This window comes from Glandiceps talaboti, chromosome 2 (assembly GCF_964340395.1).
Source record: "Glandiceps talaboti chromosome 2, keGlaTala1.1, whole genome shotgun sequence".
NCBI classification, from domain to species: Eukaryota; Metazoa; Hemichordata; class Enteropneusta; family Spengelidae; genus Glandiceps; species Glandiceps talaboti.
Window position 1 is genome coordinate 23,845,528 of NC_135550.1, and position 23,648 is coordinate 23,869,175.

The window sequence follows — 23,648 nt, forward strand, 5'->3', positions numbered from 1 at the left end:
TAAATCTCCTCCCCCCACTACCACTACTTGTTGAGATCCAACCACAGGGTAGTAATCTCCTCACCTCACCACTACATGTTGAGATCCAGCCAAATGGTAGTATCCCCCTTTCCCTACCACTACTTGTTGGGATCCAGTCAAAGGGTAGTAAACCCCCATACTACCACTAGCCGTTGGGATCCAATCACAGAACATAGTAATCCCCTTACCCCACTACCAATAGTTGAGATCCAGCCACACGGTGGTAATCCCCCTCCTAACTACCACTAGTCATTGGGATCCAGCCACACGGTAGTAACCCCCACCCCATATACACTACCACAAGTCGTTGGAATCCAGTCAGTGACACACGGTAATACCCCCTAACTACCAATAGTTGCTGAGATCCAGCTATAGGGTGGTAACCCTATTACCCTACTACTACCACTACTTGTTGGGGCCCAGTCACATGGTAGTACACCCCCTCCCCATACAACTAGTCGCTGAGATCGAGTCTATGGGTAGTAACTCGACCATACTACTACCATTGTTGAGATCCTACCTAGACACAGCGTAGCATATTCACAGCCTACTTTTTGAAGAGAATACCCTCAGGCGACACCAGATTTTAATGACCGGTAAAAAAATCGTCTCTATATAACAATTGACTGTTTTCAGAGACATAGGTCATAATGCCCCCCATCAGTGTAAGTGTTGTCACCGCTTCAATCACTGGCTAGCAGAGCAAGATCACAATAGTTATTATTTATATTTCATTTCTCGATTTCTCCAAAATTAGAATTTATCAGGTTGTAATTTTTGAGATGATCTTTGCTGTTTTTGCGACCTCTGAGTTGTAAGTATTGACAAATCTGAGATGCCTCATGTACCTGTACACGGGGGCGAGAATTTATGGGATATAAACATATTAAACCAGACCCCAGTGCAGAGCAGGCTTCTCATAACCCAAATTTGCCATAATTTTATTTCAGAGAGGTCGAGCGATGCATAATTAGTGAAAATGACTTTTCTCGGTTGCCGAAGCATCGAGAAATGCGGGTTAGATAAAACCAGCCTCGTCTTTGTTCCCCCTGTGTAGAAGAAAGAACTTATCGTCAAACAGAGTGAAGAGTAGGCATTCATTTAACCGCAAGATCTCGAAAATATTTGAATGGTATGAGAAATAAAGGTTCACTTTCTGGCCTACTTTTGTTTATTTATGTTTTTATTGATTTCACGCCTGTATGGTGGTTTGGAGTCGTCGGTCTTTGTGAAAGAAGTCGAATTCCCGATCTACCATGGAAATGACCACATTGTGTACAAATGATAAAAGTTCGTGTAAATCACTGTTACTTTTAACGATCAGTCGTATTTATTCAAGTCGACAGTTCAAATAACTGAATCCGTTGGACATAAATTTTGTAGATGAGATCTAACATGATTAATTACTGAACTCGTGTAACTACTTTTCGCCGAGTGACGTCAGGTGGAAAGTTTAACTTGCCAAGAAAAGTTGCTGCAGAAAAGATAAAATAATATCACATATATCTGTAATCTGTTAAAAGTCATAATATGATCGCGTCCTTTTTCAGACACCTTTGTGTCACCCCAGTTTAACACTAGTAATAGTAGTATGTATGTAAACATTAATTATATTCATCGCCTTAGCCGAAAAAAACTCGTTATTCTAACTATACAAACACACCTGGCAAATACCGAAAATGCTAGCTATAGCATCTAGGTTGTTGACCCTTGATAGAGTTTCGATTAGGTTGTACGCCCCTGTTTGTAAACTTAGTGAAATGCAGCCGAAACTTTGAATTGAATTGAATTGAATTCAATTGAATTGTTTATTTCGCCACATACAAAAAAGGACATACATATCAAAGAAAGAAATTATGATCAGGGTTATAGATCTGGTGACAATGACAAAATAATTGACATAAAATAAATCCGCAATATTAATAACCTGGTTATAGTACATTTTAAACCTGCACTAGCTGCAACTGGGACATTTTTATTCTTCAAATAAACTAATATATATTCACTAATAATTGGTCAGTTACTTATAAAAACAAGATAGTGGTCAATATTATCTGTAGTTACTGAATTGGCAATTTTAAATCTCGAGAGCGAAAGCTCGGTTTTGACGGAAGCTGTCACCAACCGCACTTATTGTAATGAGTATTAATTTCGAGCAGACGGCCACAATATATTCACTGAAAATGTCAAAATACCAATAACTAGACATTTTACATGTTACGGTAATCAGTGGTCGATATTATCCATAAGCAGTGCAAAAATAGTTTGAAATCGTGCTCGCCGTTGAGGGCGTGCTGATGTTTGGGTGCGGACCTAAAAACCAATTTGCTTTGAGTTATCGTGTATAAAGTTTTTAAAAAACATGTTTACCCATAGGAATAACTTATTGTACCTAACACAACATTTTTAACCCACTATGGGTCGATACCTAATGTTTACGAGCCAAACCTAGACACAAAAACAAACTTTTCAAGGAAATTACAAACTTGTATAAAATTGTACCTGGATATGCTCGCTTTCAACCGTACTCACAACTAGAAGTTAGGTTTTTCACGTTTAGCTTCTCAAGTTGGTATCCTTGTGTTTTCCTCTCCACGTTCCTATGGAAAGACCCGAAGACGGTCTCGAAATAATTGACATGACTCCAGACTAAATCGTATTGCCAGCAAGTTTGGACTTATGCATATGCTCACCTTTCTGTGCATGTCATGTTTAAATAGTTGTAATGTTGCACGTTAACCAATCGTCTGTCTAACAAAAAGTGAAAAGGACTATTTTATTGACGATACCATTTGAACAAATACTTACTAAATTTATCATCAGTTTGACACAAAGTAACGACTTCAACCTACAGGGTTAAGAAGTAAACAGACAATTTAAAACCCATCTACGTTGTGTTACGAGCACAGAAGCAGAAAGTTCTGAGTTTTTAGAAAAAAAATGAATTGGCACGGCGACACTCAAAGGGATCGTTAAATAAAATAAATGACACTTGTAAAATACTGTGTAAACAAACAAATTCCCTTTACTTTCAAAACAACATGAATGCCAACAATTTGATTATTTACCGCAATGCAAATACTGTGTTATTTGGGGAGTAACGTTGGTATCGCGCCAACAACTTTATAAACTATGACGTGACCAGTTTAACCTATGATTGAGGTCAACTGGTTACCCTCCACATGAAAAGACTATTGAAACACTTTACCCCCTCTTCCTTCTCCTTCCCCTGTCTTTTCTACGTGGAAACTTAGTCGGTTGTGTGGGACGGTGATCAAATCATACCGTACACGAGTTTAGTATCGTCCTATGATCTCCTTTATTTCAACTCGTGTTTTTGAAAACTCACTTCTTGTTTTGCACTATTTTATTGCTACTCGACATACCACAACTGGCACTTTAATGTCTGTTTCATCATAAGGTAGAAAGTGGATGCATAAAGAATAAAATGGGTGTTACTTGTAGAAGTGAACCGGTGTATAGTTTTGCCTTTTCCGTCGAGTAACGCGTAGTGCGTCAGCTTTCAATAGGGAAATAATTCATGTCGAGTTGTCGACTATGGTATGAGGTTTGGGGAAGGTTTGTCAATGGGCTGATTTTATAACATTTGTAATCTTTACCTTACATCGAGGCATCAACTACGAGTGTCAGACCGAGGGCAATACTTCACATTGAAAACAAAATATATGTTGCAAAAATGAATAGATGTAAACACAAAGCCAGGTGAAGAAGAAATGGTGCTGGAAAATTACAACAAAAATCTTGGTATAATGCAGATTATAGTTTGTATCAGTGATCGTACGTGCTTTGATAAATTTAAGCTATATGTGTAGATGAAAAACAACAACAAATCAACAGGTAGTTTGCGCGAGATTTCATGGGCGTCAGAAAAGGTGGCATATAAAAACGAAAGAAGTATTATATCACACCGCTGGGGGCGTTTATCAACTCGGTCACACGCACGTGTCCACGATGTATCGCGCCGCAGCTGGGGGAGGGGGGATAACATATTATTGCTTAGATTGCCATTTTCCCAAGGAAAATATACGAATCCTACTGCACATTTCCTCACAAGTAGGAAATTATAGTCAAAACGTTGTTATATTTAGTCCAGATACAAGGAAAACGACAATCGCGCCAATGTACCAAGCCTTCAAACTATTACATGTATCTGCATGCAGTAATCAACAAAGTAATCATTCATGTCTTGTTGTAAGTCTAATTTTCACGATCGACATGTTGGTTTGCTATTCTCATCCAGTCTTCGGCGTGACTTTCTTTTCATGCCCTATCTTCAAGAAGATATATTTACGATGTGATTTTTCTCAGTATTAAATCTAAGGCGACTTACGTACGTTGTTAATTAGTGGTCATGTAGGTAGTGCAGTGACAAGTTTAATCTGTGAGCGAAAACTTGGTTTAAATCTGTCACCATGTTAAAACTGTACTAGTTGTAAACTGGGATATAATTTTTCGATCAGACATTTACAATATATTCGAATCACTGAAAATTAACATACCAGTAGACATTGTGCATGTTAATCAGTTGCGTTGTCGACATTATCACTAACCAGTACAAAAAAGTTTGAAATCGTGATCACCGCCTAGGTGATCAATTTGATTTGATTTATCGTGTATACAGCTATGAGTTACTATATCTAACAAAATACATTTTTTTAAAACACGTTCAAGTTGCCGCTTTAAAATATCATTCCTCGGTTTGTTTTGCTATACATACATGGTACGGTCCAATATATTCTTCTCACTACATTGTCGATATCGTTCATATTCATTACCACGCTATTATGAGATTTTGCTCAAACGATGTTTCCATTGGATTTCGAGCAGTCTAGTTTGCATTTATCTAGTGCTCGTTGTTCTGATATGTATTGCTCAGACCTTAGACTACTATAGTGAGCTAAAGGCCTGAACTCCCAAAGATTTTAGAATGTTTATATTTGTCTCCGTCATTCCCTGTGGTCCATCCCCACCCTGTACGTCATAAAAACTCGGATTTCATGACATTTTGTCAAGTTACAATTGTTAGACTGTGGCCGAGTGCTTACGTTGTATGTAAATCTCCCCGTATTGAATTAGCATAATAGGCTACCAGATGGTTGGGTTGGTTGTAAACAAGTGTAGTAAATTTACATATACTATAAAAGGGACAATGTTCTGGACAGTACACTGCATATAATCTTGTGTGTGATTAGCTGCAATAACTAGCGTTTTATGTGATTTTGAGGGCGTTTTCGTCTGTTTTGGTGCTTTTTTTTCGTTCCGACGTTTAACCCGAATCAAACGCTACAATTCGTCTAACGCAAACGCAAATAGACGGAACCGATTCAGATCTAAATCGCAAAGTTGGGCGGATTTTTCTGCTAAATTACGCCTTACCTGGCAAAATATCGGACATTTCCTAACGCCAACATTAATTACGGAGCCTTCAAGACCCAAGAAGTGTTCAGAGGTACCCCAATTCCGTCAAAATCGGCAAATGTAGCAAGGCATGAAGCATTTTGAAACGGGCAGTACGCTGACACATCGATCACGTTTTCAACGTGGTCTCGTCTATTTGGCATAATTTGCGTTTGCGTTAGAGGAATTGTAGCGTTTGATTCGGGTTAAACGTCGGAACGAAAAAAAGCACAAAAGCAGACGAAAAAGCCCTGAAAATCACATCAAACGCTACAATTATTGCAGCTAGTGTGTGATGAACCTAAAACTAGGCAATGGTATGTAGTTGGAGTCCTGTATAAAGAAATTTTGTCCTTGCTTGCAAGCTCAACATCGTACCTCCACTGCGGTGAACCGTGTGTGGAACAGAACATTTCATCTATTTGAATAGTCAACGTCAACTCCTATTTGTGTGTTGTGTTGTGTTGTGGTTGTGAACTTGTGTTGTGTTGTGTTGTGTTACGTATCTACATGCACTTCTAAGTCCATACACGTACATTTACACATAAACATTTCACCATTAATATTATGACTCTCAGGTACACTGTTAAAAACGAAAAGATGGAATTTCTACTATTAGTTCGTTGGTGGCGTTTTCAACTCGACAGCATGACATGCAGGTATTTGGTGGAATGCTGCCCACTATGTACCAAGTCGTCAAACTGATACAGTTGACTGATACAGTTACACTGGTTTGGCAGTGTATGACAACACAAATACACTACAACCACATCATTTATGATCCAAAATATTTATTTACAAATTTATGATGTATTCCTGCATCAAATACAAAATATAAGTACAGAAATTCAGTATCTATTGAAAGGAATGGACCATGGTCCTAATAGTAGTACACACCTATTAGCTCATATTTTGTCATGCATTCGAAAACTTCCAAATATTTTCAAAATCTGCAACATGAAAACATTCTCCTTGCCTGATTTACACACCTTTGTTGTTTGTTAAATTGTAAATAATTTTATGTTAAACTTCATTCACTCACATGTTAGCAGAATGTCTTGGTAAAATTGCTTTGAGTGGAATGTATTATTGATATTACAGACAGTAAGCCTAAGTCATTGGTAGTCGCACAGTGTATTTAGTGAAGACTACCAATGACTGTATTTTACAATCTATACCATTTAATACTTATGGCAAAACTGAGATGACTTGGAAGCAAAAATCAAAGCCTGATATTCACTGATGGAATTCTATATTTACACTCACAGAAATACTAAAGGGTAAATGTCAAAACAAATATACAAGAGTCTGGTTTGAAGACATAATGAATCTCTACATAAGTTTTATACACTTGATTTTTATTTCTTAAGAGACTGGCACAGTTTGTTGTTGGGTTTCTTCTACTCCAGCTGACGTACCAATTTCAGGGACAATTATGTTTGCATTCAGCTCCCCACTTTCACCAAGTTTAACCTGAGTCAGAAATGTGGCATCTGGTTCTGGTGCTGCTTCTATTGCTTGTCTGTTGTATAACAAAAACAAGGAAAATGAACTCATAACTGTGTGCTTGACAAACACTATACAGTATAGGTATGTTCAAACAAAGGTAACATTAGCACTACAACTTACAAGTAAGGTTGGTAGTATGATTTAGATGTGTGAACTTATACAGTGACACTTACTGTATTGTAACTGATATATGAAGCCCTTGTGTACAAAGGCTGTGGGGGCATGAAATGGTAATTCTAGCTTAGCTCTGGCAAATAGCACTTTTGTAAATTTGCAATAAATTAATTGGTCAAGCTTGCTTAGTTAGTGTTATATCTAATTAACAAGGTCCTAAATAAAAACAATACCTTCCCTGCATTACATAAAATCATTTTGGAAAGTACAATTTTATTATTGCGAGGTAGAGAGACAATTGATGTCTAGCAAAAAATAAATAACAAGGTACATTTTGTAAAATACTTACACTTCTGTTGGTGGAGTTCCTGCTGTTGTACTTTCCCTCACTGGTGCTAGGTTTTCTGGTGCTTGGACTCTGACCTTGGAACCATTCATTTTAGCAAATAAGAGTCTCAAAACTTTCTCCTTCTGTTCCCAAGTAAGATCACTGATATCAACATTACCACTGACACCAGCCCTGTCATTGAAACAAGCAATACAGGCCATCATTCGACTATCATGACTCCATAAATTGTGGCATAACAGTAACACACAGAGGAATTGTTTTACTTAGGAGTTATGAGAGTATTGACAGTTGATTTACACCAAAGTATAGGAGTTGAAAGATTACAAAGATACAGATACACAAATCAAAGTGGTTTGCATAACATATCTTGAATCTGGCAAGTTATTTTAATATTGAGACACAAAAGCATTCAACATTCTTTTCTTTAGAGTCCTAATCAAGATTTCAATTCAGGTAATGAAATTCACTATATAGTGGTATGAGAGTTGTACTTACCAACTTTCAGCAGCTTGTAAGTCACTGTATACATTATTTGTACTTGTTTCAGACTTTCCAAATGTCCTTATTCTGGGGAAGTCTCCTTTGCCCGTATGTGCTTCTAGCATTCTCTTACTGTACATAACTTCAGCATCTTTACGATATTTTGTTCTGTTGGTTACTATTTCTAATTTCACTTGCTCCAGTGCCTCTAAGAAAAATTTCTCCACTCCCGTTCTCTGTTAGGAATTAAAGAAGAATTGACATTTGTTCATATCTGTACAACTCTTTTCAACCTTTATACAACACATTCATGCTATTGGACACTGATTGTTGATCGTACCATGCGAGCAGCTGAAAACATTTTGTATTTTGACATTTGACTATGAAAAGAAATCTCAAGTTTAATATCAAGTTCTCTTCTTCCACTTTTTGATTGAGAAACAGACTTGTTTTGAACAAATCACTTGACCTTCTTCAGTGTCTAACTGGATCTGACAGAATGATCCAATTTTGTTGGAGGTGTTGAGTAACCAGAGATGTGAAAAGGTTAGTTTCAATATGTGTAAATTCAGGTGTGAAAGTACTTGTTTGTCAGTTATGTACATCTAACTGTCCACCTTCTGTGATAATGTCATTGTAGATAGGTGGAATGTCAGATTTTTCCTACATTTGCATTAAGTGATGGATTGTTGACTTTGATGTACATGGCCTCCAATATACATATATACATTGCTGTCCATTGGAGAATGCAAGAGAACCTTAGGAGTATTTCACTTACACTTACGTGACTTTACTCACAAAAGACAGCTTCAGTCTTTCAAAGATAGCGGTGAAGTTTGGTAAAAATCTCAAGGGAATAGTGTAGGATAGTTCAACCAAACTTTTCTACAGTATATTTATCTGAAGAATTTTCAAAACATAGTTAGGTACTTACCTGATCAAGTATGTTTTTGGCTAACTTTTTCACTTTGTTCATTTCTCTTGATTTCAGTTCTATTGTTCTCAGTAATTTAGCTATTTCAACTCTGCTGGCTTCAGTCTCAATGCCTGTTTTCTTCATAATAATCTCTCTCTCTGTTTCAAATTCCCTGACAACATGACTCAAGGACTTTTCAAGGGTTCGCACTTTCTCTTGGAGCTGTTTGGATAAAGCAGAGAGAGCATGATAATTATGACATGATTACTCTGTGATAGAGCTAAGAAACAAACATTGCACTGGTAAGTCCACTGCTAGTGCACATGTAATAATATAATACATCTTCATCTTCAGTTTTTACCTAAAAACTTTGCTTGCTCACTTTATGAACAATGTATTATTACATTTTTTTTTCATTTTCATCTGAAGCATATGGTATGTAGAGTGGCTCATACCCTGATAACAGCCATGATCGATAAGAATTGAAGTTAGACAACATCTTGTTTTGCTCTACTGGTATCATTCCATTTAGAAGACAATGTAAGGGCATGGTCATTCACATCCTTTAACAAAAGATGCATCTCCTTTTGGCAACTACACATATGTAAATTATAACTGTTACTATTTACTAGATTAACTTAGAATTGTCATCAAAACAGTCTTTTTCCATCATTCATCCACTTTACTCATCACAGACTTGTGTGTAAGCAACTCTACTGTTCTCATCTAATCCATGGTTACTTTCACTTACATCTCTGATCTGTTGTTTCTGTCTCTTGGCTTCCACAACTTTGTCTTCAACCAAGTGATCATTAACATCTTTTTGGCCCTTTATCTCAGCAAGCTCTTCCTCCAAAGCCTCCTTAGCTTTCTTCATTTCATCAGACTCCTTCATATGGTAAGTCAATGCTTCATTCAGTCTAACATTCTCCTTGTAGACTGAACGAGTTGTCTCATCAAGGTTTCTGTATTAAATACAACAGATGGTTACTCAACAAGTCTTAGATTGATGTACAGTATACACACAGAAAGAAGTCTATCACAGTAAGACACAGCATAAGAAGTGGACTTTGATTATGGATTTTCAGCTGTGTGAAACACTGGAAAATTAAGACATAGTAAAATAAATCCATGGTCCAAACAAGTACAATCCAACAGCTGATATTTCAGGAAAATAACTTACGCAATAGCCTCTGTATGAGCCCTTTCTGCCAATTCTGCAATCTTCTGACTGGCTTCCTGCTGTAGTCGGATTTTCTCCTCAAAGAATTTGTGTTCCATTCTTTGAAGAGTTGCTTTGTGTTCTTTGTTGGTTAAAAACATTTCTTCTTTTATCTATAAGTAATCATACAAAATAGTCAAATATATGGCGTCATGAAATCCACTTTTATAAATCGCTACATATTATATATGTATATATTGATTGCATTGACATTTTGATGTTAATATCACATGTATACATTGATCAGCTGACATGGACATGAAAAGGCTTCCCTTGAATGGATTAATTTCTTTTATGTGGGTAAATGTGCACATCTGAGCCTGGACTCACTACGATACCAGGATGAAGTTATTGATTCAATATCTGAAATAGGACATGTGTAAGTGCAACAACTAGGGCTTATACTTCGAGGGTTGGCAAGGAAGATGGAGGCAAGTGTTAAATATATGTACGGGTATATAAAATACAGGATCAAGTTCTAGGTGGTGTTGTTATTTTCTTGACAATTACAACTTGATTGGTTCTACATAGTTGACTTACCTCATCAAGTTCTTTCTGCATCTGACCTCTCTTTCTTCTGAATTCTTTGACTAACTTCAACTCACTCTGCATCATTTTAACTTCATTACTCTTGTCATTCAGACCATCCTCTAGTTGGTTAATTCTCTGACTAAATTCATCAATCTGAAATGATAACAGTTTTATAGTATAATGTTAGAAGTACATGTACAGGTGTCAATTTATCACATGATTCTTACACCTAACTGGTGGTTTATTGACAGATATAAAACTGTGCACAAAAATTAAACGACAAGAAGCAACATGTGGTATCTGATACCGATAGCAAAAGACTTGCCTTATATAATCATAATTTAGAGTATACATAATTGAAGATGTTCAATTTCTGCCAAAGATGTATTTTAAGTAAAGCCTACAGTTTGTTTGTTTGTACAGCTGTCACAAGACATGACACAATACACATTTACTTACTATTTGTTGTTTTTCTTTCCTAGCATCTCTCTTTGTATCTTTCAGCTGTTTCTGTAATCTTGCAATCTGATAGAGATAAACAATCAAGTCAGTTAAAATCATGTATGGATCAACAAAGATAGTGGAATACAGTGGTATCTTAAAGTTATTACATTCATTTTCAAAAGCTTGAAATCTCCTCTTTACTGAATATGCACACTTACACGTAAAGTTAGTGAACAAATAGTGAATACAACGGTTTCTTGATTTAGAGATCATAACACCTTATACTGCAGGAGGATATCACAGATCAGTCGACATGATGATATGAGAGTAACTCACTGTCATATTAAGCTCTACATAATGTCAATAACACCACTGAGCACAAAGAAGTAGATGGTCCAAACAGATGTACATGTACATTGTAATGTGGTTAATAACTGCACCGACTTGACAAGTACATGTTCTGAGTGGTGACAGTGACCAACATTGCTCTGATAAGAACTTGAACAGCCATTGATAATGTCACAAGGATTGGAAATCTACTGTGTATGTAACATTGTATACCAAATGTACAACATACAATACCACAAGTGGTTATGATGCAGAAAATTAAACAATAATAAATTCATTCCATTTGTTGATGTGAATGGCACGCATATACTGTAGTACTTGGAGTCTAAAGTCATTGTGACAACAAGTACCTTTGTAGTCATGGTTACTTACTAGATCTTCCTTTGACTGGTCCTCTTTCTTAAGAAAACTGACAACATCAATAGTGTCACGTTCTGCTTGTTGTACATGGGTCTGCAGGGCTTCATTTTCCAGTGCCAACCTTTTAGCATTTTCTCTGTATTCTAGCCTAGATTTCTCAGTTGCTTCTAACCGAGCCTCCCATAGTCTGGAGTTTGCTGTAGCTTGTGCTGAGTCAGTGAACTTTTTACTTGCCTTCTTCTTACTATCAGTCATAAAATGATAAAGTATGACCATTAGTTTAACATTCAGAATTGAAACACTGACTGATAAAGGCATATAACATAATAACATGATATTGTCATCGTATATTCTGATAACATGAATAAGAGCTAGAAGTACATCACATGTGGCTGCTAGTAATTTGTGCCTTTTCAAATTATAGCGCCTACTGTCTTGGTTTCCACTATATTCTGTTGCTGCAATGGAGTGGCCATGGTGACTGGTCATACATGAACATGTACATTGTACAGTTGGTGTGTCTCTCATCCATCAGAAGGCATAGGAGAAACAGACTGAGCAAGAACGAGGAGCACCAGCTGCATCAAATTCATGCTCAAGCATCACTATGTATAAATATATCAATATAAAGTCATGTAAAAATAGAAATACTTTAACAGAATGTCCAAGTAACCTTAGAAATCATGCATGGTAAATTTAAGACTGGACAACTGCAAGATAAAAAAAGTGAGCATGCTGTATCCTTGGACTCTTACTCCTATCTAGGGAAGATAGTGAGATAACTTGATAAGTGTGTGCATGCATGCATATCATGTTTGTCTCAAGTTTACTCATGCCTGGATATCACCATATATACGTCTGATCTGACACTGGTATAAATGTACATGAATCTCACTTAGATATTAGCACTGATGGTGAACCACAAAGTGTGGTGAATAGAATAATTACATTACATTTACATGTATATTGTACTGGCTTAATGGATACAACAAAGATAAATTTTCACTACATGTACGTGTGTTTGTAAGTAAGGTTGTACTATGAACATGTATATGTTGTAAAAAAATACTAATAACTTGTATTCCCACCAGTGTAAGTTTTGTGTCAGACCATCATGATAACCAGTGTACAGGACAGATATGACCCAGACAGAATGTAGTCATGCAGTAAGCCAGAATATGCTAGACACCAGTAAATTACAAGCTATACACAGGCAGCTTTAACCCTGAACTGTAGTGAAGACACATGCATCACACTGCAAACAGACACATGATGCTAGTACAGCTCATACAATTAACAGAACCATGCATGTACACAGAGTGATATGTAGTGTTTTGTTTGTAACTTACAAAACAATATCATCTCCCTGTAGTTGACCATTACTATCCCTGTGGTGTTATTAGTGGTGTTATTCACAGTTAGTAAATATTCAACAATGCAATGGTAATAAAAACATATCTGTTAGTATTGTTTTCGTGTTCAATACTCCTAATATAAAGATATCACACAAGAATTACATGCACTCTACCATATACCAATTCAAAAAAAGAAGAACTCTGCAAAAAATTGAACTTTGGCAGTCAATCTAATATTCGTAAAATACTTCTATATGACCCATGATGTTATTCTTTTCACACAACAGAGTGTGCAGAGCAGAGGTCAGTTTAACCAACACCAACAGCCAAGCCCAACAGCCTATGTTCACCAAATGTCATTCTCTCGTTGTACAGGGCAGTGTCATACTCACACGTTCTACATTTTCTCCTACGGACAGAGACACAAACTGAAGGCTTTCGAGAATAACTGTATTATAGTGTATACAGTACGGAGGGTTCCTATTCTGATATTCAGTGTCACTACACAGTATCAATCATGGAGACCAAGAGATCACAATAACATTAACAATATTGGTTTCGTTACGAATTATAAGTCTTTACAGTCCTAAAACCATTTACGTTATGTATGTTTGTAAAATTATGTAAATACATGTATATTGTTTAAACTGCTATCACTGACAACACTCAAAAATCAAACAGCGCTAGCCAACACAACTTGTACTTGTTCACTCACTGCATATATTATCATGACATATGCACATAATGTGTACACAGTACAGTACACACGTAACGTCACTGAGTACCTACCCTTTCTTCCCCTTTCCTTTGCCCTTTCCCTTTCCTTTCTTGCCCTTCTTTGGCATCTTTTAAAGTCAGCTGACGATTTCACTAACGATGTGTATGATTTTTTTGGCTCAGAGCGTAGATTTTAGCTGGAAACGAGACAGCTGATATCTCGAAGACGTTCAACAATAACCAAAGCCGTCCAATATGGCGGCTCTAGTTGTCATGGGAATGACGTCATCAAGTTAAACATAAACAGTGCTGCTGGATGCAAGCTTTTTGTCACCATTGAGGAGTTCTTTTCAGTAGTTTAATATTTCAACTGTTTTTCGTAAATTAACTGAATGTGCCACTTATGGCTTCGAAACGTCACCACAAAAAGATAAAACGTATTATATCCTTACACTGCGGCATGGCGGGCGCATCACGAAGATCATTCTCGACACTGGTGGCGCTATTTACAGAGGTTACAATTTCCCCCAGAATTTCCCCATGGTCCATGCATTGACTGCAGAAAAACAAGTGTACTTATCTACTGTTGAATTTTGGCAAAAGTCGCATTTCCTATCTTCAACTTCGACACCATCAAATCTGCCAGTTTCGATTTTAAGGTACTAGGTCCAATCTAAAGCGCAAGCCAGATTCTGCTGAACCAACGAAATATGGATCTTGCGAGTACTTTTTGGATGGTGCTATTATATCCCGGGGTGCTATCCGTAAAGAGGCCTGTGTTTAAGGACTTTGGTTTTGCACAGGACATTAATTCCTAATAGGTCATAAAAGATGATTTTCTATTCCACAAGTCTTTTTTAAAAGTATTATTTTCTTAAATTAGGTTTTGTAATTATTTCTGATTCTCATTTGTTGACATGAACAATTCTTATATAATACAATTATGTCTTCTATACTTACTGCTTCCAGGTTGGCAAATATATGTTCTACTAATTCTGAGAAAATCTTGAACACGTGATTCTCGAAATTGGTAAAATCCCACAGACGGACTAATTTTGAAATCCTGAAATCCCACTAATAATTTGGTAGATGCGTTAGCTTTTAAGACCAATGAGAGACTGTCAAAAAATATGCGACGATACTAAGCTTATACTATTAGGTCTATTAGGCTCAATCCATAAAATACAAAATTAATATACTTCTAGATAACACGCTCAACTGGCAAAGTAAGTGTGAGACTGAATTGCTGTGGGAATAATTTGATGCAAAGTGTATGTGTAGGCTGTAAACTAGATACGTCGTGTTCTTCAGCCATGTATAAGTGCTTGCTGCTACATAACAGTGTGGCACGAATGTCTGTCTTTTACAGACTAAGTGTGTGTGTGTGTGTGTGTGTGTGTGTGTATGTGTGTGTGTGTGTGTGTGTGTGTGTGTGTGCAGTACTAGTATTTACATTCCACATGAGGTTCGAACACATTCAAATAATCTTTACGTGAACATGAAGGGTAAAGGATTTGGATAAAAGTAACATTGTCTAAAGGTCTGTTCAAGTATGCTTATATACTCATTCACCACGAGACAGTTTATTTTAATTAGTAAAGCATTTATATATTATATTCCATCAAGGCATAAAGCTGTTGGTGAGGATCTGCTATGGTGAAGGTCAAACCTCAATAGATTGCATCTACATCCATGCATTTGATACACTCAACCAGTCTGGACATTTACAGTGTGAATCAATTAAACATTTAATACATATATGCATTTAATTGCTATCCTGAAAATATAGAATATACATGCCTGTGTAAATGTCTATCTAAAATACAAGAATAACAAGGAGGTGGCCAATCTCAACTGGCTTGGGCAGGGGTGAGCTTAGTTCGTGCTCTTTTGAGAGTCATGTTTAGAAAACAACCCATTTGTGTGTGTGTGTGTCTTTCGTCGAGTCTCTCCGTATATGATTGGTCATTTTGCACAGAGGTATCGAGGAGGAGTAATTACCAACAGTCGTAATAAATCATGGAAGAAATCATCAAGGGAATCAGCGAGAATAGTTTCTTTTTGTTGTAAAGTCTTTCAAGGTAAAACATGTAAATGTTGATACGTAAGTATATAACGTAATGTGTCTTCGTTAATCCAAATGCCAATTCAAATATTTAAATCTAAAATATGTAGCGCCATACGGATTCCACTTGGCAAAATGAAGTTGAAAATACAAAATGGATGTGTTTGAAAGTGACAGATGCGACAAAGTGATGTATGTATGTATGTATGTATGTATGTATGTATGTATGTATGTATGTATGTATGTATGTATGTATGTATGTATGTATGTATGAATGAATGTGTGTGTGTGTGTGTGTGTGTGGGGGGGGGGATGGGTGGGTGTGTATGGTGTTTAAATTTTTTTTCCAAAGACATAATTTATGTCAAAATTCAAGGATAGTACTCCCAGCCAGATAAAGATGACTACCACATTTTAGCACTGACGTCTGCTATTCCGTACGTTACCCTGTCGAAAGCACCAAGTATTAGACATGCAATATGTAAACACTGCAACAAACATGGAAATGTACATATTATATTTTGTACATATATTGCTGCTTATTATTCAAACAAATAGATCACTTCTTATTACTGAAAGAGTAAATATATAGAATAATCCAGCGTTTTGTGACATCGCTCTATGATTAATATGTATCAGCATTTCAAATTTCAATTGAGAGAGATAAATTCTAGCGTATAATGGTATATATATATATATATCTGTGTGTGTCACGTGCACACTGTATTGCAGTTATTTACATGGTTTGATATATATATATATGTACTATAATTATATTATGAAATCATATTGGAGACATTGATACAAATACAAAATGTACTTGATACGATAATCATGAAGAAATGTACAATGGCGGATAGTACCAATGAAATTAACAAATTTCTGACAATATAACGGTCAATTAAAAAAAAAAGTCCAAAGGGTTCACTTTTCCACCTACAGAACAATTAAGTTTTCAATTACGAAAACAAACGGGAGTACGACGGTTTTACAACGCCATCCAAAAGGTAACATTAAGTTTTAAATTATTCAGGTCATGAGAGTTGTTGTACAGTAAACTGCTAGTTTTACCTGTAAGACGTGCTATATTTTACCAGCTACTAATTTTTAACTAAAAAATAAATCGTTAATTCACAAAAACAAACGTACTAGTACAGTTACAATCAATACTCAACACTGCAGGACTTATTTATCGCAACAATTACGTAAAATATCAATATCAAAACAGTCGTGTAGTATAGTGGTGACAAATCAACAGTGTATGTCCTATATCTGAAGTATAACCTGATTATAATGTTGTTGAAGTCATTCATAAATCATATTGTAAAACCGTGTGACAGTACTGTGTATAGCCATTTCGGTGAAACTAAATTAATTGAAAAAAATCCCCAAATGCCATCGCATTTATACTTTCACAAGTTTCTGAGGTGAGGGTTAGGGCCCGTTTATGTTTTAAATGTGCCAAATCACATAATATGTTAGCGTGTATATCGACAAGTTGGCCACAGTCAATCATTTACATGACATCGGTCATTTGTACAACATATTCATATTATATAAGCTATGATTTCGACATATAACGATGTGGCTGCAACACCTTTACTGGTTTTTAATATTAGTTTTGTTTCATATTGGGGGCGGTGGCGGTAGAGACTTATTTTAACGACCAGGTCCGATATAAAACTTACAACTCTGTCAATTTCACTGTAGGAAATAGACTTGGAGCATTTGTGACACACGGAAGACCTGTTGGAGACACTGTGGTGGTTGAGGAATGAGCCCAGTCTGGATAATTTGTGACATCAAATATTGCGATCCCCATTACATTAGTGTTGAGAATTGCCAACAGGATAGCGATAATTGTCATTGGTGTTCCAGCTTTGACCTATGGAATAATAAAAGATAAATGAAATCCCATTTTTGTGATACGCATGCGTTATAAATGGAACCTCCGTACTTCAGAATTTACAGTGCTTGACAGTCATTAAATGTTTGATAAATCACAAACTGGCTTCTATTGTCAAAGTACTTTGTATTGTGATATGCTCTGTCACTGTAACTCTTCAACTTGCCAATTGTTCCCAAAAGCAAACGTAAGTAAAGTTTATAATCTTACCATATCCATTACTGAGAGGACACCGTATGCAAATGCAATGGCATTGGGAGGCGTTGCTATTGGTAACATGAACGCGAATGAACATGTCAGAGTGGCTGGTAACATAAGATACAGTGGATTCACGTGAACTGCTTCACCCTGTAGACAGCAAAAGATAGTGAATACTGATCATAAAGAAATTGTTATAAGGATGGCTTTCCATATAAAAAGTGTCATTGACTTCCCTTGACTTCCATGGAATATGTAGGTAATATACTACAAAACCGGTGAATATGTATCCTTGTCTTTCGACTACAGAATACATAATGTCATACTGAAAAATGATTATAACTTGTTCGCATAATTTTTAACGGTTAGAGTAAAAGTATCGAAAGTTTCCGTCTTAGTTCTTATTTATTTATTTATTTATTTATTTATTTATTTATTTATTTATTTATTTATTTGTTTGTTCATTAGTTCGTTCATTCATTATCTGTCTGTCTGTCTGTCTGTCTGTCTGTCTGTCTGTCTGTCTGTATGTATGTCTGTCTGTTTACCTGTCCACTCAAGGCGTCTGTCTGTCTGTCTGTCTGTCTGTCTGTCTGTCTGTCTATCTGTCTGTCCCCTCAAGGCGTCTGTCTGTCCGTCTGTCTGTCTGTCCCCTCAAGGCGTCTGTCTGTCTGTCTGTCTGTCTGTCTGTCTGTCTGTCTGTCTGTCTGTCTGTATGTATGTATGTATGTATGTATGTATGTATGTATGTATGTATGTATGTATGTATGTATGTATGTATGTATGTATGTATGTCTGCCTGTATGTCTGCCTGTCCCCCTCAAGGCTTCTGTCTGTCAGTCTGTCAATACGACATATATCTGACAGAATGTCATGTAAGTCTGCATGTACCCATGCCCACTAGTATCTTTGTGTACTGTTAATATATTCATACTTACCAATTTTCCAAGGACGGGTAAGAATATGGTTGCCGTGGCAGTGTTACTTGTTATTTCAGTAAATATGGCAACTACTAACGTACTGGCAAATGCCACGGCTATTGGAGGAACTGACTGTAATCCTGTCAGCTTTTCACCAATCAAATCTGTCAGTCCCGAGAACTTGAAAGGAAACAGAATATAGCATCATGATCATACCGGCTGTAGACAGAGCGTTATACAAGCATAGGCACAGTATTACACACAGTTGGATATGTATTTACAGACAAACTTCTCTCAGTTCCCTCTGAATAACTGAAGTCAATACCTTTTACTTCTGCATTTCAATTTGCTAACTGTAACCGTAATTCTTGATAGAATATGAAGACCTGCATAACACATTTTGAATGTTTCCCCGATGCCGCTCTACATAAAGGACACTGGCAATAGTGTCCATCTACTGTTAGTAACAATTGGAAATCAAACTAAAAAAAGAGTAAAAAATAAAATAAAATAACGGAGGTAAGAGCTTACCTTGATGCCATCCGCTAACGCGAAACTACCTCCTAGCAATATGACAACACTCCAAGGTAACGTCTTATTGACGGAGGCCCAGTCTAGAATCGCCGGGACCGAGCCTGGTGCATTTTCGCCACCTATAATCAATTAGGAATGAAAGATAACAACTAAGTAAAGATATTTAAATGTTATATCTCGACTTACAAAACTAATTTTGCAATCTACACGCATAACAAAGATACAGTTGAAAATTTTGCATTGTTTCTCAAACGTATACATCTCAGACCTGACACCAGAGTAAATTTTCTTCTGCTATCAATTCTCTGAAATCCATGAAAGTTTGGTCTTCTTAAAAAATTAGTTACTCCCCCAAGTTTTAGTTTCTTTGAAAAAGCACTGTGTGTATAGTATTCGTCTCACAATTCAGTAGTCGTACGCACATTAACAGTACGAACATCCCAACATGTTACTTTATTATGTTTTACCTCGATTTGATAACCAGCATGATAGGTTGGGTCGACGAGAGGGAAATACAAACAGAGATATTGCTATCATCATAGCAGCCGTAGCATCAGTCACGTAGCTGGTAATGACAAAAAAACAACATCTTGAGGTTGTCCTTTTACAAGAAGGGGGTAGGGTGTATGTAAAATTAAGCTATGGCATAAGTCGAAATTAATGACTACCTATCATCAAAGCTCAGGCTTTACAGGGTGACGCCCCTTCCTTAGTTCTGTAAGCATTGGATATATTACACCCCTTTAAACTAATTTGAAAATTCATTTTTGATCTCGACTCCATGATTCAATTATTTATTCCATTGTGAAAGACAATGAATCACGGGCGTGATTCTTCATGTGTGTATTTCTATATTGGATTGTGAGTATACCGAATGGCAGCTTGCCGGACATTCCAATCCAGTTTTTTTATCATGGTAAAGAAAGTTACTATAATCAGACTGTTACTGAATATGCTAATAATCCATTCATAAAAGTCTCCAATGTCAATATAATAAACAGTTTGATGACACACTACACGTACTAAATATATTACACCTTAGACAAAGGAACATAGTAATGTGAAACTTACTCCTCAGTAAAGAAGGTAGCCCAACCTGGCATGAATCCAGGGTCTCTAGTTAGCCACAGCAGAGCTAAGAAACCAAAATGACACAACACAGCTATTTCGGCCCACCTAATGAAGTATTGAAAATATGTAATATTGCATTATAACCCATGAGTGACAAAGACAGACAGACAGACAGACAGACAGTCAGTCAGTCAGTCAGTTAGTTAGTTAGTTCCAAACTTGAAGATAGAACACCAAAGTAAAGAGTACACGAAGCTTTAAGACAGGTGGATGAACAGATAACTTGGAAGACATGTAATGCATATAGCAAGCAGCTATAGAAAAGAAAGCTAGAAAGACAAGAATTGAACGATCATATAACCAGTTTTGAAAGCAACTTTGGTGCACGTCAGCTATGAGCAACCAGGTTCCAACCCTGTTGTATGCACTAGTAATTTTAAACGAAAAACGTGATTCACAGTTCTAAGATGTTCTTAATGTTCAGTAATGAACGAAAGTCCAACTTACGACGTAGGACCTAGTTCTGCATACTGTTCTTGAAATATACGTTTGACTGCGTCATTGCCACCGCTATTTTCTGTTCTTCTGTAGAATCGTCGAGGGTTTCTACAACATTGTATAATCTCATTCCTGAGGTAAGGTAGAACAGATGATACAGATGATTCCAGTAAACATTTACACCATTCAGTTAGTGAAAATAACATACAAATGAAACAATATACTACAAACACAACTATCATAACGAATGTCGTTGTTACGTAATTGTAGGTCCTGGAAGTGTTTTGATATTAATTTTGTTTTCAATATGGTGTACCCAATGTAATCTAATTGAATCCACATCAATACTATATATATATATATATATATATATATATATATATATATATATATATATATATATATATATATATATATATATATATATATATATATATATATACATGTATATATATATATATACATGTATATATATATATATATATATATATATATATATATATATATATATATATATATATATATATATATATATATATATATATATATTAAGATTAGATATTATCCTGCAATTTCATGATTAATGTTTTCCCGTTAATTGTTAAATTGAGCGAAGAATAAAAACAAAGGAGGTAACAGTCATACACATGAATCGACATCCCGGCCAAGTCTGTAATAGTATAATACGTAACACACTTACTTTAAATCTAGATACATAAAGTCGAGGAGAAGCCAGCATGCAATCAGTGTTACTATCATACCAGGGAATGCAAAACCAAACCAGGTACCAAAACTGACGTTTGCTTCACTGCCATACAGACTGGGAATAAACAAAAACAACGAAACTCAAATTATGTAAGATTAAAATCCCAGTATGATTATAAAATATACTTGAGTTCGAGGTCTTTGTTGATCTCATAATCGCATTGCTTATAACGTCAGCGTAAAGCGTTGCTATTGGTTACACCTGCCCCCAATTGATTGTGATCAACTCGGTCGTATACCAACGTTTCTGTACGAAGAGACAAAGAATCTGATAGAATATCTGAAATATCATGGTGTCTCGTGATATACTGTGAATTTACTACAAATGATCTGCTACGTTGTAATAAACACTTTCATATTTGCATTACTGCTTATTTTAATGGCAGGTAATTGATATAGTTGTTCAATACATCTCGGCTAAAAGGAATGTACCATTCATATTGTGTTCATCTGAAAATTTTACTCTGTATCGTACCAAGATATGAAGAGTTCCATGGTGTGTTTTTATTTTAGAGTTGTAACACCGTCACGATCTCACGATCGCCACTACCACCATACCACATCCACTACTTTCAGAGCTATCATCAGCAACGGAAGCATTCAAACATTTCGGTTTGCCACCACCAACAAAGTCGGTCACCACTCCACAGTGACAATAGCTAACATCACATCACAACAATTACCACCAGTAATATTAATCAAAATGACTTTTATACAATAAAGAAACTTCTTTGGCACAACAAAACTGTTGATAATCTGGAAATAATATATTTGTGTTTACCTTTCAGCTTGGCCAGCTAGTACAAGGTTTGGGTTTGTTCCAGTCAGTGTTCCAGTACCACCAATATTAGCTGCGTATGCTACGCACAGAAATATTCCCTTCTTTAGGTCTTTGTCATACCTACACGTATTTGTAGTTACATTAACTTGGTCCTCCTCTTTGGTAGAATCTTCCTTGACTTCTTCAGTCTGACTAGTTGATGCCTCTCCATCGTGGCTGTAATTGCAAGATGCACTAAACCAATAATTTGGAATTGAAAGCTTTACAAACCAATAGCATGGAATGGGAAGCGATACCATCACAGGGAAAGTATTTTTTTACGATACGCCTGTCTATATACAAATAAAACGAAATGATTGTAATTTAAAAATGAAATTTTGCCATAGATTATGGTTGGTGTGAACAAATTTCCCTGTATTATGTTGTACAACGTTCGAACATAGGTGTCAATGTATCGACAAAAGTGGGCATATGTGTTTACTCTTGCTATATGGTAACTGTATATATATAGTATATGAAATCTTAAGACATTATCAAAATGGTACGCTATTATTATGAGTATGACGTGTGTCTATCAAATGCAAAAACGGTAATTATATTATACTGTTCGATATGTATTGAAGGCGCAAATCGAGAGATCTGATTGGTCTGGACATCAAACTAACTGTTTTAAAATAGTGATATAGCACAGTTATCATGGATCCAAATTGTGATGTTTACAAACATTTGCTGTTCACATTCACAACCATAAAACCTTAGCTCATATCTTGTTTTTGATTTTATCAATATACTGGTGTAATTATAATAACGATAAACCACCCTCTGGGACTGGTATACCAGTTGGTTTTGACTATCGCTATCGCTCGTGCATATATTTCGTCACGGTTCACTTGTCAAAACCTCTTCGTTTACCATCGCCAAGGGGTGATTTATAATATCACAATATAACAGAAATACGTCATCAGGCCAATCCTTACCCAACTATTCGTATTTCGTTCATTTCTACTTCATCAAAGTTTGCCATATCCATGGTAGTATCACCGTTTTGAATCATGGGATTGGTCTCTTCACCGCTATGTGACGTGGATGACAATCCTTTTAGTGATTGGCGTGATAATGGCTTAGG

The 23,648-nt window shown here is 36.2% G+C and overlaps 2 protein-coding genes across 2 annotated transcripts in view; both read right to left on the reverse strand.

The window, feature by feature from the left end:
* Nucleotides 1-6,240: 6,240 nt before the first annotated feature.
* On the reverse strand, nucleotides 6,241-14,039 carry LOC144450573 (basal body-orientation factor 1-like). Its single transcript, XM_078141219.1, has 10 exons — nucleotides 13,857-14,039; nucleotides 11,725-11,956; nucleotides 11,020-11,085; nucleotides 10,570-10,713; nucleotides 9,991-10,142; nucleotides 9,559-9,772; nucleotides 8,826-9,029; nucleotides 7,907-8,127; nucleotides 7,412-7,582; nucleotides 6,241-6,961 (listed from the first exon to the last, which is right to left on the reverse strand). The coding sequence occupies exons 1-10, from the start codon at nucleotides 13,910-13,912 to the stop codon at nucleotides 6,805-6,807; spliced, it is 1,617 nt and encodes a 538-aa protein (XP_077997345.1). The 5' UTR covers nucleotides 13,913-14,039; the 3' UTR covers nucleotides 6,241-6,804.
* Nucleotides 14,040-17,533: 3,494 nt separating this feature from the next.
* LOC144445805 (Na(+)/citrate cotransporter-like) overlaps nucleotides 17,534-23,648 on the reverse strand; it is a 12,943-nt gene continuing 6,828 nt past the window's right edge. The window contains exons 4-13 of the mRNA XM_078135448.1: nucleotides 23,500-23,648; nucleotides 22,523-22,738; nucleotides 21,677-21,796; nucleotides 20,986-21,108; nucleotides 20,479-20,583; nucleotides 19,875-19,972; nucleotides 19,405-19,508; nucleotides 18,892-19,053; nucleotides 17,966-18,103; nucleotides 17,534-17,734 (exon numbers count right to left, since the gene is read on the reverse strand). The exon at nucleotides 23,500-23,648 is cut by the window's right edge and continues 45 nt beyond it. Of these exons, the coding sequence (XP_077991574.1) occupies nucleotides 17,534-17,734; nucleotides 17,966-18,103; nucleotides 18,892-19,053; nucleotides 19,405-19,508; nucleotides 19,875-19,972; nucleotides 20,479-20,583; nucleotides 20,986-21,108; nucleotides 21,677-21,796; nucleotides 22,523-22,738; nucleotides 23,500-23,648 (1,416 nt within the window). The remainder of the gene's footprint in view (nucleotides 17,735-17,965; nucleotides 18,104-18,891; nucleotides 19,054-19,404; nucleotides 19,509-19,874; nucleotides 19,973-20,478; nucleotides 20,584-20,985; nucleotides 21,109-21,676; nucleotides 21,797-22,522; nucleotides 22,739-23,499) is intronic.